Source organism: Pleurodeles waltl, chromosome 7, assembly GCF_031143425.1.
Source record: "Pleurodeles waltl isolate 20211129_DDA chromosome 7, aPleWal1.hap1.20221129, whole genome shotgun sequence".
In the NCBI taxonomy this organism is placed as follows: domain Eukaryota; kingdom Metazoa; phylum Chordata; class Amphibia; order Caudata; family Salamandridae; genus Pleurodeles; species Pleurodeles waltl.
In genome coordinates, this window is record NC_090446.1 from 781,695,336 (window position 1) to 781,713,442 (window position 18,107).

General features: G+C 45.9%; 1 protein-coding gene across 1 annotated transcript in view; it reads right to left on the reverse strand.

Annotated features, from left to right (window-relative positions):
- EIF4EBP3 (eukaryotic translation initiation factor 4E binding protein 3) overlaps positions 1 to 17,360 on the reverse strand; it is a 29,977-nt gene extending 12,617 nt beyond the window's left edge. Inside the window, exons 1-2 of the mRNA XM_069199293.1 lie at positions 17,045 to 17,360; positions 6,833 to 7,006 (exon numbers count right to left, since the gene is read on the reverse strand). Of these exons, the coding sequence (XP_069055394.1) occupies positions 6,833 to 7,006; positions 17,045 to 17,180 (310 nt within the window). The 5' untranslated portion in view covers positions 17,181 to 17,360. The remainder of the gene's footprint in view (positions 1 to 6,832; positions 7,007 to 17,044) is intronic.
- Between the last annotated feature and the right edge of the window lie 747 nt (positions 17,361 to 18,107).

Genomic DNA, 18,107 nt, shown 5'->3' on the forward strand with positions numbered 1-18,107 from the left:
GACGAACGAAAGCCTAAGAAACGAGTGACAGGGAAGCCAACCAATGGTAAGCAATGGGTGGGCTCTAAGTCCTTTTTATATATACACAATAAATCTCGAGCGACAGCACATGCACTATCTCAGGCGAGACCTAAAAATGGAGCGTTTTGGCAAATAGCTGTCATCTTATTGGATCCTTTGGTATTTACTGGTTGTCTGAAGGGCTTCATTTAATTCCAGAAACACAAACAAACGTTGAGACCTGCTGTTCTCTCTTCAGGCCTCAGCAACTGATTAGTAGAGGCAACTAACTTGTGAGCTTACTGAGTTGCTGAAGTTTGGGAAGGGTTACTGCCTCAAGCATCTCTGCAGCACAACCAACAAAGACACTTTCTGATGTGAAAGATATGCTTGTAAAATGCAAAGTTCTTTACCCATACAGCACACAAAGTCACCACCAGTTATAGTTATGTGAACTACTCATAACTCATGTATTGAATGGGGTCGTTGGTTGGAAGTCAGATTACCCCATGTCCAAGCAAGGACCCTCTTTCTAGTCAGGGTAAGTCACACACAATCCAAATTATCCTGTGCTCATTCTCTGATAGCTTGGCACTGGGCAGTCAAGCTTAACTTAAAAGGTAATGTGTAAAGTATTTGTGCAATAAATCATGCAATAACAGTGCAAACCCCACAAAAATACACAACACAGGTTTAGAAGAATATAGAATATTTACCTGAGTAGATTAAAGTCAAAACAATCAAGATTCGATAAAAACAAGTTGAAATATCAATTTTGTAATGATAGGGTCTTTAGTTCTTAAAAAGCAGTAAGTGTCTCTTGCAAGCAAAAAGTACCCAGTTTGCATCTAAATTATCTGCACGGGTCCGTAGAGGAGGAGATGCGTGGAAAACGGGGAGGTGTGCGTCAGTTTCTCTGGGCACATACAGGCAATGCGTCAATGCTTTTCCACGCAGCAAGGGCTTTGCGTCAATTTCTGGGGCGCAGGCTTGGATCCTCTTTAAGTTGCAGGGTATTTGGACACCCCAGGGAAGATGCAGAGAAATTCTGAGTGTGCAGGACGAAGTCACAGGAGCTGTGCTGATCCGGTGAGCCATGCAGAGAAATTTCTGTCGCTCGGCAGGCGCTGCGTTGATTCCTCTCGCAGGAAGTCAGGCTGCGTCATTCGGGCTTGGCGATGTGTCGATCCTTTGGGCCGTGCGTCAAAGTTCCGGTCGCAATGCTGGCACTGCATCGTTCTCCACTCGGGGAACGGGGCTGCGTCATTCCGGTTCAGTGATGCAGTGATTTTCTCAGCGCTAGTCAGGCTGTGCGTCGATTCCGGCAGGCTGTGCGTCGATTGTCGCCACACAAGGAGTTCTTGGCAGTGTTGAAGTCTTTTTGGTCCTGAGACTTCAAGGAACAGGGGGCAAGCTCAATCCAAACCCTTGGAGAGCACTTCTCAGCAGAGCCAGAGGGCAGCAAGGCAGCGGGGCAACAGCAAGGCAGCAGTCCTTTACAGAGAAGCAGTCAGGTGAGTCCTTTGGGTAGCCAGGCAGCTTCTCTTAGCAGGTTGCAGGTTCTGGTTCAGAGTTTTTTTCCCAGGAGGTATCTTGTCAAGAAGTGTCTGAGTTAGTAGGGTCTGGGACCTAGTTTATATACCCAAATGTGCCTTTGAAGGGGGGTGGGGAGACTTCAAAGAGTGGATTAGAAGTGCACAAGCTCCCCTTTCAGTACAATCCTGTCTGCCAGGGTCCCAGTAGGGGGTTTGGCAGTCCATTGTGTGAGGGCAGTCCACTGTCCTTTGAAATATAAGTGTCAGGCCCTCCACCCTCCCAGCCCAGGAAGACCCATTCAGTATGCAGATGTGTGCAGGTGTGGCTCAGCATCCTGTGTTTGAGGTTGTCTGAGTGAAATGCACAAGGGAGCTGTCAACTAACCTAGCCAGACGTGGATTGTAAGGCACAGAAGGATTTGAGTGTAGGGAAATGCTCACTTTCTAAAAGTGGCATTTCTAGAATAGCAATATTAAATCCAACTTCACCCATAAGCAGGATTTTCTCTTACCATTTTGGCCATACCATATATGACCTGCTTACCCCTTTCAGATCAGAATCTACCACTCAAACAGTACATGAGGGTAGTCCTAATGCTATCCTATGAAAGGAGCAGGCCGCACAGTAATGAAAAACAAATTTAGGAGTTTTACACTACCAGGACATATAAACTACACAGGTACATGTCCTGCCTTATACCTGCATAGCACACTGCCCTATGGGTTACCTAGGGCCTACCTTAGGGGTGACGTGTAGAAAAAGGCAAGTTAAAGGCTTGGCAAGTACTTTTAAATGCCAAGTCGAAGTGGCAGTCTAACTTCACACACAGGCCTTGCAGAGGCAGGCTTGAGACATGGTTAAGGGCTACTTATGTGGGTGGCACAACCAGTGCTGAAGGCCCACTAGTAGTATTTAACACATCTAGTGCACTTTGCTAGGGACTTACAAGTAAATTAAATATGCCAATAGGGTATGAGCCAATGTCACCATGTTTTAGGGAGAGAGCATATGCACTTTACCACTGATTAGCAGTGGTAAAGTGTGCAGGGTACTAAAGCCAGCAAAATTGAGGTCAGAAAAAGAGAAGGAGGAATGCAAAAGGTTTGGGGGTGACCCTGTAGAAAGGCCATTTCCAGCATCATACTATTGCCATGTACAGAGTTCTCAGCAATGATGTCATTTCAGATGTACTGATCTTATTAATGATGTCATATAACATGCCATGAGTGATACAGTATATGAGGTAATGAACACGTTACTTACCTTCAGTAACATCTTATCTGGTAGAGGCTAATTCTAGCTGCAGATTTTTTTTACCTTAGAATTACCCCAGACTGGATCCAGAAGATTTTTCATGAGCAGTAACCCTGCATGCCGGTAAGTAGGATTGATATGCTCCACGTGTGTCATCGGCATCGTCCACACCAGAAATTACTTAAGCGGCATCTGTGTAGGCAGCACCCAGGAATGCTGACATCAGTTTCTTTTCACGACTTTCCACGCCAGAAGTGCGAAGCCATGAAGAACACTGGCTACTGGGGTGGAAAACTAGTGCCTGTAAGGGAACAGCTCTGTTCATAGAAATCTGTTCACAGAGTGGGGAGCATAGGTGGGTCGGTTAGGAATCTGCAGCTAGAATTAGTCTCTACCAAATAAGGTGATAGCGAAGGTAAGTAACTTGTTCATCTGATTGAGAGTTTTAGGTGCAGATTCCTTACCTTAGAATAGATACTCAAGCAATATCATCCCCGGAGGTAGGTGGGGGGTGGGGGGGGTCCAAGAAAAATTTCAAAGAGAAAATCCCGCAGGACCGAATGAGCAAAATGTCCATCCCTAAAGACCTGACTGTCCAGGCAGTAGTGCTTAGTGAACATGTGCAAAGACCCCCACATTGCTGCCTGGAAGATATCCAGGACTGTAACTGTGTGCTAACGCAGCGGTCGCAGATTTAGCTCTGTTGGAATTAGCTCGCAAATCCTCAGGAGGTTGCTTTTTGGCCATCTTAATGCAGAGCACAACCCATCTGGAGATGAGCCAAACTTTTCTTCACTCCAGGATACCCCACAAAGAGTTGGTCGTCCACTCGTAACTCTTTTGTTCAATCAAGGAAGAACGACAATCATTTTGGGTCCAGACTGTGGAGTCACTGCTCTTCTTTAGAGGGATGTGGAGAAGCATAAAAAGTAGCCAGGATGAAAGATTGGCCTCTGTGAAATGGAGTGACCACTTACATAAGAAAGAAGGCTTTTGTGGGAAGCACCAGTTTGTCAGGATAAACAGTGAGGTAAGGAGGCTGGGCTGACAAGGCCTGAAGCTCAATCACTCTTCGAGCAGTGTAATCCTCACGTGAAAGGCTGTTTTGATTGTAAGGAGCCCGAGGGGACAATTATGGAGAGGCTCGAAAGGAGCACACATCAAGAAAGTTAGCCCAAGATTAGGGTCCCACTGAGGGATGGTAAGTGGTGAAAGGGGAAAAAGATGTACAGGTCCCTAGAGAAACCTATTTAAAACAAGGGATCTGAAGAGGGATGGCTCGTCAGGGGACCGCAGGAAAGAAGAGATAGCAGAGAGGTAGCCCTTGAGAGTGCCCAACATAGAGCCCTACAGGAAAAGAGAAAGTATGAAAATGAGAACTTGTGAAACAAGAGCAAAAGAGGATCTACTTGTTTTTCTGCACACCATGCAACAAATTATTTCCATTGGCAGGCACGTACTGTCTTAGTGGAAAGACTCCTGGCTGCTAAGATGAGAAAGGTCGAAAGCTGTCAACTGCTGCCGCTCATTCTACATGCAAGTAGGTGGAGACTGGACAGATTTGGGTAGAAAACCCTCCCCTCATGCTGTGACAGAGGATCCTCCGGAAGGGGCAGTCTGATCAGAGGACTGCTGGCCATGCTCAGTAGCTCGGGATACCAAACTCTCCCTGCCCAGCCGGGAGTCACAAGGATGACTTGGGCCTGTTCATTCTTGAGAACTCTGGCAGAAGTGTGATGTGTTGAAGGTGCACAGGAGGACTGAGCTCCACTCATATTGCAAAGTGTCTCAGAGTGGGAGCCGCCTTGGAAACTCCAGCACGCAAAGCTGCTGACATTCCGCGTTCTCTGTGGCAGCAAACAAATTTAACCAAGGCACTCCCCACTGCTGAAACAGACCTTGCACCACCTGCAGACGGGGATGCCATTTATGATCTTCAACACATCTTTGGCTGAGTTTATCCACCCTATGCCTCAGAGAGCTTGCCAGGTGTTGAACCACCAAGGATATGTCCTGATGTTCCAGCCATGCCCAGAGACGTAGAGCTCCTTGCCAAAGGGCCCACAACTCTACCCTGCCCTGTTTGTTGCAGTACCACCTGGCTGTGGTGTTGTCCATGAACCTTTGAACTAGCCTCCCCTTTATGGAGGGTAGAAAGGCTTTCAATGGCAGTCAAATCGCTCAGAGCTTCAGCAAGTTGATGTGGAGTCTGGATTCCGCTGGAGACCAGAGTCCTCTGAGCTCCACTTCTCCCAGATGACCTCATCCCAAGAGTGACGCATTTGTCACTACTGTGTGATCTGGTTGGTAAAGGGAAATGGGTCTGCCGTTGACTCAAACGCGGCTGGTAAGCCACCACTGCAGGTCTTTTGCAGTTCCCTCCGAGAGATGGATCAGGTTTGAGAGATTTCCCTGATGATGCGCCCCCAATAGAAATTCAGGTCCCATTGCAGGGCCCGCATATGCCATTGTCCATGTGTTACCAGAAGAATGCCATGAATCCCCGCAGCCTCAGTCTCACCGAAACCCAGGATAGAGGCTGACACATCGGAATCATAACCTGAATTTCCTGGACTCGCTTATGGGAAGGCTAAGCCCAAAACTGCACTGTATCTAGAACAGCTCTGATGAAAGAGAGTGTCTGAGAGGGAGCCAGGTGTGACTTCAGCACGTTTATAGTGAACACCCGCGAATGCAGGAAGTCGGCCGCAGTCTGGAGGTGGGATACCACAGCCTAGGGTGAGCCCCCTTCAACAGCCAGTCATCGAGATAAGGGAAGACTGACAGCCCTGATTTTTTGCAGATGAGCTGCAACCACCACCATGACCTTGGTGAACACCCGAGGGGCCCTGGTGAAGTCAAAAGGGGGCACAGTAAACTGAAAATGCTCATGATCTACCACAAACCAAAGCTAACACTTGTGAGCAGGTAGGAAGGCAATGTGGAAATATGTGCCGTGCAAGTCCAACACTACCATCCAGTCTTTTGGAGCCAGGCCAGAAAGGAATTGAGGTAACATGAGCATTTTGAAGTTCTCCTCTTTGAGGAAGTAGTTGAGGGGCCTTAGGTCTAGGATAGGACAAAGACTTCCATTCTTTTTGGGCACCAGGAAGTAGACGGAATAACAAACACAACATACTTCTGGCGTCAGCACCCTCTATATGGCTCCCTTGGCCAAGAGAGCTGTGACTTACTGGTGGAGGAGGGTGAGATGATCCTCCATCAGCATGTCATAAGATGGTGGCATGGGGGAGGGGTTTTCACAAAGGGGAGAGAGTAGCTTATTTGTTGGTTACTTCTTTTATAATTTAGAGGATGTTTTGTTCATCGTCAGAGATGCAGTGATTCCTAAAGGTTTATGTCTCAACTTTACCTCTAGCAACCCTGAACCCTAAAATCACCCTTACCTCCCTTTACCTTTAAGCAACCCATTAACCTCAAGTCACCCTTGCCTCCCTTTACCTCTACCCACCCCTGAGACCTCAAGTCACTTTTGTCTCCCTTTTCTTTTGTCCACTCCATAACTCTCTCAGGTCACCCGTGCATCCCTTTAACTCTACACACCTCAAGTCACCCTCATCTGCATTTACCCCTGAGCCCTAAACTCACCGTCATATCTATTTACCAATCACAGTATTTGGAGATTTCAGGGAGTAAGGCTCATCAGAAGAGGAAATGTATGGATCTCCTCAATGGGTAACGGTGTGCTTTAAGTTGTTTCTTCCTGGGACCTGCCAAATACCAGCAGGAAAAAAAGGAGGGTGGCGACTACATACTGGACTGGTGATCTTTATTCAACAGGGACTAGTTTCATCTTATATAATGTGGCTCCACTGCCACGGGCTGCGTAAGCCGATCGCAGCCTTTGCAGCTGGAAATATATGGGGCTAACTCAATCGGACAAAGTGCAGGATCTACTCGACAGGAGTTGACTTGCTCTGCAGAGAACTCTCAATATGCTCCACCTACCAACAGGAAAACACAGCAAATCTCTGAAAAGGCACAAGGATCAAAAAAGATGTTAACCCATTAATATACCAACCTGGAATTTCAGCCTCAGTTTCATCCTGCTCTTTAAGATCTTCCAGCTTGCCAGGCGAGGAGTGCTGTGTTGTAGTTACTCCTGGGATGTGTGGAAGGTAACAAGGCGGAGTCCTGGCGATAGGAGAATTTCTACAGTCCAAGAGAAACTTGCGGTCATAAATAATTCTAGTACCTGAAAAGAAAAAAACATATAAATCAATTCCAACTCGCCACTCTCTCTTCAATGTCATATTGGTGCATGCCATGTGCTGTATTATTTGCATGCTAATATATTTAAGCTTGCATGGCTTTCATCTAACCCCACTACTGTTAAGGCGAGATTCTACATATGGTAATTCACTACTATGATGTAGCTACACTGAGTAACAAAAGCTATAACCCACTGTAGCTACATCATAAAATAATTATAGGCTATCCCAATGGGGCTCTCATAGAGCCTCTGTCAGTGCAGTATTTGTACAGCAGAGGGGAGATTACTCCTCTGTACCTGCACAGTATTTAAAAGCAGGGCACTTGACTTGAGTCGCCCATACATAACACAAAATTATAGATAGTTAACAGTGAATAATGGGGATTGTTTGTCACCTCTAGTTTCTGGGTGACATCACAGACAACTTGAGTTTCACACTTGTTGACTATCTGATGTCACTCTGAACTCCCTCAGTGAAAAAGATCCCCGTTATTCAGTTACCCATGGATAATTCTGTATATTAAACATACATTAAAAAGATAAAGAGGGTCATTATAAACATAGGCGGTCCAGACTGCCATGCTGGTGGCGGAGGCGGTAATTATCGCCACCAGCATGGCGGTCCGGACTGTCATATTATGGTCATGGCGGGTCCGCCACAGGCAGAACCCCGCCAGGCTACCGCAGCCAGGCAGCCTGACAATGGCGGAGTCCCTTATCCGACAGGGCAGCGCTTCAACAGCGCTGCCCGCCGGATAAACAACCTGTGCCCACCAGACTTTCCCTAGCGGTTTCCCCCTGCCAGGAAAAGGCTGGCGGAATGGGGGCCCCTGCACTGCCCATGCACTTGGCATGGCGGGAGGTGATATGCGCGACGGGTGCTGCTGCACCCACCGCACTGCTACATTGACAACGGCTCCATGTGGAGCAGTCGGCAATGTCCAGGCCCAGCATTCCAATGGGCCGGTTTCCACCCAGCGGAATGTTGATTATTCGGCCGGCGGGGCTCTCAACAGGCTGGCGGTCCGTGTTTAGACCGCCAGCCTAACACGGCAGGAAATCCCGCTGTGTTCATAATGAGGGCCAAAATGTCTAAACTTAACAAATTATCAGAGTAACTAGATTTAGAAATGGCTATAATGTAGCATTACTAAACACTCCTTTTATGCACATTTCCCTCAACTACAATAGTACATGAGTTCTTTGCCATATAAAATGTGAACTTTATATTAAAAAATAGTTAGCCAGTTTAGATTTTCTACTTCACCAACTACCTACTTGGTGCTAAAAACCCCAAGTAAGAGCTGGAGACTCTGAGGAAAGGATGTACTGCCATATTCATTCAAAGAGATCGTCCGATTGCAAGAAAATGTTTTCTGCCTATGATATAATCATGACAGAACCCTGAAACAAGGTCGTCTCGGAAATAGCAATATTGCAAAGGGCATCTGAAGGAAGCTGGCTCTATATATACTATATCAAAATGAGATATAGTGTGCACAGAGTCCAGGGGTTACCCAAGAGGCTTGACACAAGGCAATAATAGATAACACTAAAGCTCTATTTGTGGTAGTGTGGTCGAGCAGCTAGGCTTATCAGAGGGTAGTGTTAAGCATTTGTTGTACATACACAAGCAATAGAAGAAACACACATTCAATGACTTAACTCAAGAGCAATAGGATTTTATATAGAAAAATATTTTCTTAATTTATTTCAAGAACCACAAGATTCAATTAGCAGGTAAGTACATTAAACAAAAGGTACTTTGCATAGTTATAATCAGAACTTTGAATTGAATTAACCATGTACACAGTTTTTCTTAAAATGGCAAAAAGCTATTTAAAAAGTGGACACAGTGCAATTTTCAACAGCTTCTGGGGGAAGAAAGTACACTATAAATTTGGAGGTAAGTAATCGACTTACAAGTTCAGTCTCCGGGGCATAGGTAGCCCGCCATTGGGGGTTCAAGATAACCCCAAACACCCAGGACCAGCAAAACAGGGCCGGTTAGGTGAGGAGGTCAAACAGGAGCCAAAATAACGTGGGCCCCGATGGAGACAAGGGGTACTCCGGTTCCGGTCTGCTTGCAGGTAACCCGTGTTTTCAGGGGGAAGACCGGGGGTTTAGAGGAGCACTGGGGGTGGGGGCCCAAATAGGCATCAAACACGCACGCTCAGCGGCACCCCGGTGCAGGGTGCAAAAAGGGCGATGGGTTCCCAATTGAACTCAACGGGTGGACCTCTGGGATCACTTAGGGGCTGCAGGCAAGACACAGGGGGCTTCTCGGGCAAGCCACCAACTGGACAGGGAGGAGGGTCGCCTGCAGGTCACTGCTGCACCGGTGGTCGGTTTCTCTTGAGTCTGGGGGCTGCAGGTGCAGTGCTTCCCCAGGCGTTGGAAATCTTTGTCCCGGGCAGTCGCAGTCAGGGGGGTCCTCGGGATTCCCTCTGCAGGTATTGTCGTGGAGGGGTGGAGAGGTCAGCCAAGGGTGGACACTCAGTCGGAATCACCTGGGGGTCCTCTCTGGATAGTTGGGCCACCTGGACACGGGCCGTAGGCGTCAGGTGCAGAGTGGTTTTGGACTCACACTTCTGGAGTGAGGTGGGAGTCCCTTGAAAGGAGTTTCCTTTTCTTCTTGTTGGACAGGTCCGCTGTCCACAGGAGTTTCTTGGTCCTCAGTGATGCAGGCAGTCCCCTGGAGGCTTTTCAGGGGTCGCTGGCCCTGTAGAACGTGTTGCTTTTTTTTTTTTTGCAGGGTCTTTGAAGCAGAAGACGGGCCGGTAGGTCTGGGGCCGAGTCAGTTGTTAGGGGGGAAGTTGGCGCAAAAGAGGGTGCAATTTCATATTGACAACATGGCAGTGGTTGAGGCAGTTAACAGACATTCTGCAAGGGGCACACAGGTATTGAAGTTGTTGAGAGCCTTTGTATTGCAATGTCTGAATCATTCCAGTCCATGAAAGAGATTCCATGGACTGGTCTCAGGAGCAGAATCGTTCAGGGCCAGGTTGGCTCAGGCATTATGGACAGCAGGAGACAGAGAATGCTATAGCTGATAGTAGGGTCTTTGGCTGTGTCAACAAGACAGGCTTACAGGCAGGCCTGGGTGGAGTTCATGCACAGAGGTGCCCAGTGACAGGGGATGCCAGGGACCAGACAGAGGATGTAGTACAGTTCATGATGTCACTAATTGAGAAAGGTTAGTCCAGAATTGCGATCACGGGTAAACTAGTGAGCAATGCTTCATGGGTAAGTTTCTATGAGATTACACCCCGACAGCAGGGGAGTTAGGAACTCGGAATTTGGAGGGCTGGGCTAGGGTGAGGGGGTGGGCTGGATCCCGGAGAAATCCTTTGACGTGGGATTTATTTTGTGAAGTGATCTGTAGCGTGCAGGTGGTTTCCAATGGGGAAGATGAGCAGATCCTGTTTACAATGTTTATGACCTGGATGTTTTTGGAGCCTTTTCGAGTGTCACAGCTTTGAGAGGCAGAGACGGAAGGGGATCAGCTGGGAGGAGGTGCATAGTTGTGAGGTGGGTTTGCAAGATTGGCTCTATAGGTCAAAGACAGAACAGAGAGAGCAGGCTAGGACCGTTTTATTGTGAAGGTACCCAGTCCCCTAGTTTTGCTCCATAAAATGGGCCACGTCACTGAGAAGCAGTGGGGCCCCCTGGGGAGGGCACGATTTTTAGCCATACGTCTGGCAATCCACTTACCGCTTTCCAGTTGCTGGCAGTACTCTAAAAGGGTCTGATGCATATAGATGTGGAAACGAATGCCTATGCACACATTCCTTCTGTATAGGGATGGCGACTGAAGTGGGCAGGAGGGGGTGGAGCAGAGGACGCATCGTGAGCTTGTGGAGGTGGACATCGGATTGTTTTCAGCGTTATGTGGGGGGGCTGAAAAGAGCATTAGTCAATGGCAAATTCGGATATTTTATCTACTTCAGGTTTAGTTCCAGGCCCGGAAACCATAGGGTTATTGTTATGGGTTGTGGGACACTCTTTTGTAAAGTGGACCAAGAGACAGGCAAGGCGCAGTTCCTACGCATCCAACTTAGGCTTCGACCCCTCCCAGCTGCAAGTTCGCAGGCAGGGAAAGGGGGCATGAGATGGGCAGAATTATGTCACTCATTCATCTAGGAGAAAATGATCTGGTGACAGTAAAAAAGGGCTGCTCGGTTGCGTGCTGTGAAAGATGATTTGCTGGGAATTCAAACACAAACGGCAGGGTGCCACATTATGTGGACAGAGTTTATACAAAGGGAAGTGTGGATGGGAGGTGTGAAGCAGACCGCTATTGAGAAAACGAGGAGAAAAGTGAACAAAGTGATAAAACCATTTCCATTTTGTAGGCAGCGAGGAATAGGGAAACTTGAGCACAAAGATGTGACACATGACACCGTAGAGTTCTTACGCGGGTACAGAGTTCACCTGTCATTTATGGGTATGAAACTGTATTTGTTGTGATTCGCAAACTAGTAGATAAGGCTCTTAATCTATGCTACATTGTTTCTAAAGGTCCAAGTGTGGCATGGGAGGGGGCAGAAAAATGTTATTTTTCTGAGTAGCGGTTGGCCGAGGAGTTGGCTTCGCTTAGCCAAGTTTATTGTTGTTGACAGCGGCAATCCAGGTGGAAAAGGGACAGGTAGGCAAGTGCACACCTGGACGAGGCAGGAAGTTTAAGGTTCATTAGCAAATTAGCTTAGTTAAAGGTTAAAAGTTGCAGTGAAATTGTTAGGGAGGCTAAAGGCCTCAAGCAAGGAAATTTAGCCCAGGATGTGGTGGAACCTTGCAGGTGTAAGTTTGTGGAGGGAGTGGTATTGTGGGGGTGGGGGTGGGGTGTAGCTTAGCGCCAATAATTGGTATAGTGAGGGTTTAATTTTGTAAGGCACTAAGGCCAAGGTTTTATATATGTGATGTGCACCTGTTTCAATAAAGCAGCCTTTTTCTCACAAACATAGTGTCAGTGGTCTGTGTTGCTCCCTTATACCCCAATCGCACACCTTTAAATAGATACGGCTTATGGATTTGCACTCTGCTTAGGTGTTCTTGCAAAGCTTTTGTCTGAGTGTTTTGATGATAGAAAAAAACAAACCAAGCTATAACTCGAAGTTGCTCCATCCTGTTACATCCTCTGCAACTGGCGCAGGTAGGCTAAAGGAGATATCAACATGTAATCCATATTGTTAGCGTAAAGGTCAATACATTTTGAGAACTTTAAAAAAGTATGCTAGGTCGACTTATTGACCCTCATTGTAAGGTAAACTGTAAAATGCAGCTGAATAAACGGCATTCAGCCCACCCAACCACAAAACAAAGCGGGACCTAATTTACAGTATGTGTGTGGGTAATTTGCTTTTACATAATACACAAAATTACACGAAATTGTGCAAAATGCAAAACTAGGATATTTTACCACGGAATGCATTGGAGTCCATATTGAACACAAAAAAGTATTTTGCACTGCAAAAATAGCGCAAATGCCATTAACAAAGGCATGGTGTGCTCTGGTCAGGCACGTTGGTCCCTTGTTCCTGCATTAAAATTATTCTACGTAGCATAATGATGCTGTGACATGAAATGTGCGAAACTATGCAAGATTTTTAAACTACAGTAATAGAAATTTTGCTTGGCCTACTTTATACACATTATAAGTTCAATAGCATCCTTCTCACCTTCCTTTCTTTAGGACGGCGATGGTCAGCCTTATATGTGAAACCTCAAGTGATCACTGACAGCGCAGCTCAGATAAAACTTATCAGTGCTTTTTTTTTCTGTGAACGCCACCATCCGTTTCTTTAATCAACTCTGCTCAATACGCTCCAGCCCATTCGCAGCAGCTCCAATTAAAGCACACAAGATGACAAATGTGAAACAAGTGCTCTGCGAGGCAGGGAAGCTACAACGTGCTCTTGAGAGGTGGGGGGAGGGATGACAGTGAGAGAAAACAGCTCACTGTCTGGGTAAACAGAGCTCCCCTTTCTCTAAAAATAAAACGGTGGTCTAAGCAGGATAAGAAAGTAGTATGCTAAACTTTGAGACAGTCTGTGCTAATATGTACAGCACCTCCAAACCCATGTACGCTCTACTCCATTATTTATGGTAAGTAAAGTTCTGTGTACCACGTGTGAATTGCTAGATGCATTGTTATATATAGTATTTGTTTACATCACGCACGGTGCTCTCAGCACTGATTTGCACATTATCTGTGAGCCATGCGTAAATACCCAGTACAGCACTGATGTGCACATTATCTATGAGCCCTGTGTAAATACCCAGTACAGCTGTGCGCCGCACATGCACAGCTTCAGACATCTATTTTACTTATAGAGGCTTTTTTTAAACCACACACTTCTATACACTGCTCATACTCACTGGTACATACAGCAGTTGTAAATGTTATAAGCGCTACTGTTAGGGGTTGCCACCTGGCTGGTTTTCTACCTACACATCCCTGTTTTGATGTCCCAGCCAGTACAAAAAATAAGCAAAAATCACCTAAAGCTGGTATTTTCAGTCCATATCTGTATATAATTCAAACAGCAAATATAAATAGGAAACACTTTTAAATGTGTTCTAGAGGCACGAAACAAACCCTGACTAATACTTAAAGTAAACAAAGGCACAAAAGTCATGTCACAAGTGAATTCATGCGATTTTGCTTACAATCCTATTTAGTGACGCCCACGCTTTGCAGACTGTTAAAACAATAACAAATTGCCAATATTTTTCTCTTGGTAAGGGGCAACCATAACTATTGCATGTAATGCACATCACATGGTCAGGATGAACATGCCTCAAAGCAGATTGCAGAGTCAGGTCTTTCTACTGCGATCTTCGGCACCGAGCACCATACAGTGCAGCCAATTGGCCTCACTCATCATCAATGTGACAAGCCATGTTGTGACCTGGATTCATTCTTTTGTGAACAGACGCCAGTCAATTTATTTAGAGGAGTTCTAGGTAGCATCCTGTGGAGACTCACTGATGCCTTGCCTTATTCTCTTTTACCAATTTTATTGATCATTTTTATATGTTTATACTTACATTGCATCCCTGATTCCGAAGGGAAGAGAAGTGCTGTACAAAATGTAAAACAAATACATTAATAAAATTATAATATCAGGGTACAATTAATAAGGAAATGAGGGGGTCCCGCTGGGCCTTGGTTCTGGCAGCTCCTTCTGAGCCGAATCTGGGATATGTCAGACTTACTAAAATATGCTAAGTTTGTCCTGGTGTCACTTTCTGATACAGGACACATTTCAGCAGCTCCTGCACCGTGCCTTCTGTTCGTTTCTGATCAGCAACCTGCAGACAAGGAAGGGGCTTTCTTTATTTCTGTTCCAGCTGGACCCAAAACAAAGGCCTGATTTAAAGCATATCAGCCCTCATTTTGTTGGAGAATCACCATGGCTGCCAGATATCTGGGCCTAAACCTAGACGCCAATACAATGAAAGGAATCAAAGGCACACAGCTTGTCATCACACACAAGGGCTTGAGGAACTACGATTGAGATGCAGGTTTTTAAACTTTATTCAATACCCCATAAAAAGAGATGTGCCTGCACCCGAAGAATGCCAGATGTATCTGTGGGTATGAGTATTACACAAGTAACTAATTTAAATGACACTTACTAAACATCTTTAGAACACTACTCATCTCAGTGTAGGGTGTCAGAGTGCTTAAGATCACATAGAGACAGTAAATCATACAAGTGTGTAAATCGATGTACAGGAAATGTTACATCATGCTTGTGGAAACCAAAAAAGTCAGGATTTAAAAAGTAACACAGTGGTTGGGGTTGTTTAACTAACAAGACAATTACTACCCATAGGAACCCTTCTGTGCAATTTAGAATAATAACATATTGAAAAAAACAGTAAAGATCTAAACCCATGACTTGCAGTTTGCATGCAGCTCATTGATGCCGGTTGACAGCACACTGTGTGATATTAAAAAGGACTGCAATTTATGAACTAGAAATACCATATAGAAATATAGATGGGAAACAGTGAATTACGGGGGTGTTTTTCACCGAAGGGTTCTGAGTGACATCAGACAGACGAGCGAAGCATAGCTTGAGTTGTCTATGATGTCCCTCAGAACCCCAAAGTCAAAAACATACCAATAATTCACTTTTCTCCCATCTATAACTATGTTATGTATGACCGCCCAAAACCATCTGTCCCTGCTTTCAATAACTCTACGCGACAGATGAATAATGGGCGAGCCATACAAAACAAGGCCACTCTTCTGTGCCTTAAACTTACAAAAAATAAAAAACTGGCCTCCTGCCACCCACCCTACCACTCTCTACGTCCTGCCCTCCAGAAGCTGTGCTCAGTGGTGTCCAAAGTTGCTCTGACAGGTTCCTAGAAAGCCAAGCCAGATCAGCCTGGAATTTGTTTATGTCGTAGCAACAGTGGGTAGCAGCTTTTGTTAGCAGCTATTGCTATGTAATACTAGTGATTAACTGGATTTGAATCCAGTTATTCACACTAGTGGCTCTCTACCTAAGCCATACATAACATATAGACAGACGTATATGTGGGTAACAGAGAATTACGGGGATGTTTTTCATCCAGGGGTTCTGAGTGATATCAGATAGATACGAGAGTGACATGTGTTGTCTATGATGTCACTCAGAACAGCGAGGTGAAAATCATCTGCATAATTCCATTTTTACCCATCTATAATTTTATGTTATGCATGGCCCCCAAATTTTCTGCTTCCAACTACTGTGCAGGCGCAGAGGAGTAATGGTGAAGCCATACATAACATGAACTCTCCACCCTGTCCAACTGTAAAATAAATAAGTGCATGGCTTTCTGCCACCAACAGCCACCACTCTCTGTGCCTTCTCTTCCTCCTTTTGTAGAAGCTGTGCTCCCTCCCTTCCAGCGCTATTCTGACATTCTATGTGAGAGCCCGGCCAGAGCAGCCTGGAATTCCTTTAAGCCGTAGCAACGGTGGGTAGCAGTTTTTGATAACATACAATAAAAAGTTATTCCAGATCGTTCATAGAGTCTCTGATTTATTGGCTGCTGGCAATCCATTCAGAATATCTGTGGTATTTTCTGTGTTTGAGCAAGAAATACGCCCTTTTTGTAATGTGGCTGCAGAGCGAATTGTGGGGGGGGGGGGGGCTGAAAGGACTAGTTTAAACTCTATAGGCAAACAAAAAAAATATGAGGTGATTGTAAACCGATTCGGAATTTGGCTTTTTTTCCCACCAGGCTTTACCATTGACACAATAATAGAAGGGATCTAATGTCCTGCTTTCTTTCTCTAGAACCGTGGTTCTTAACCTGTGGTTCGAGAATCCCTGGGGTCCGCTGGGTCTACTCAGGAGACCGTGACTGTTTTACAAAATTAAATATTAAAGTTCATCAATTCAACCAAATTATAAAGAAGCAAACATGAATACGTGTGCATATGTATGCCTTTACTTGTTTTTGTATTTTTGTTTCGGGGATCAAATACATACAAATTGCTTAGTCTGGGGGTACCAGGCGTCCAATATTGACTCGGTGGGGGTCCCCGGATTCCAGTAATGATACTTTGGAAGTTAACTAAAGCCAAGAGGTTAAGAACCGCTGCTCTATAACCTTTGGAAGGACTGCTGAGTAGGGCCTCATGTTGTGCTGAAGGCCCCTCTGCACGTCAAAGATTACAGAGTGTGCGTTACACAACTCGCTTACTAAATTAACATGTGAGGCAGCAAGGAAGGCGGTGTCCCAAACCCACCAATGTGGGTCAAGAGGCCAGAAAGGGGGTCATGGCGAGCTGAAGGACGGAGCACCCCTTTTTTATCTACAGGCCCCCCACGTCCATGTTGCAGTTCTACACACTGCCTAAGCAATGGTGCGCAACCCCGTACGGCTGCCACATGCAATGCATTTGTGCTCCACGTAATGCAGTTCCGTGCACCACGCGGTCTGCAGCTTAAACAGTAAATGCTACCGACCCCTTACTATTTTGCGACTGTAAGCAGAAATAACCGTGTTGTTTACCTCCAGGGGTAGTCGAGAAGAGAGTCCCTCCTGGCGTAGAGCTGTAACAGTCTGGCAGCTGACACATGTCTTTCAGGTAAAACACTTTGGTAGGTATAGGTCGGCAAGCGCTTGATTCACAGGTGGAAGCAGACATGTCGAAGGCTTTTCCTCCCAGATTAAAGAATAAAAAACGAACAGATGTAAGAAGTATGCCCCTCCTTATGGCACCGTCTGTGTTCCTATGGTGAAACACATGCGTGAACTGGATGTTGTTTACGTGCCGCGGAGGAGGACAGGAACTGCCCTTGGCCCGGCCCTCCCTTCCTCTCTGGCCCCCGGGCACCACGTGCTCTGCTGAGCAACTCCTGTCTGGGTGTTGAGTGCTCGCTGCAGTCCCGGGCTGGTGGGAGGGAGCGCTCGCTCCTGTGCACACTCTCCAGCCCTTAGGCAGACATTGCGGGAGCAGGCGCCTTTCTGAGACTGCACAAACGCCCCCACCCCCCAGTGTTCTTCTGTTTCTAAACGCCACTCTTGTTCTATGCACATTCCAAAATATTAGTTTAGTCAGTGTTTTACTACGAGTTTGCCTTTCTTTTGGATAACGACTGGCGATCATAACCGCTGTTGTTTTTAGCGCATTAAACTTAAAACCACATTTTTTTGCCAGGTGCTCTATAAAAACTGAGCAATTTTGTACTTTTGAAAAGTTGGCTGCTTTGCAAGGTACGTTTTTACGGTCCCGTCTCTGCAGTTGCATTTACCCCAAAAATAAGCAGTGTTGCAAGTTCTTACTATTTATACAATTCTTGCCTTGTTAGTGTCGTTGCGCAAACTCGTCCTAAATGATCATTTCAAAGGCACACACACCAATTGCTAAAGCCTGGAGCGGTGTAATCCTGATACAGACTTTGGTGCTTCCCAATTGGACCTGTCACTAGTACATTTGTGATTGCTGGAGCATTTTCATCCTTCACAGGAATCAATGTTCATCAGGCCGATTGACCTTTGGACCCTGCAACAGAGTTTGGTAGAACCATTCAACTCAATTTCAATAGGGACCAATTAAATTAAACAGTATGAC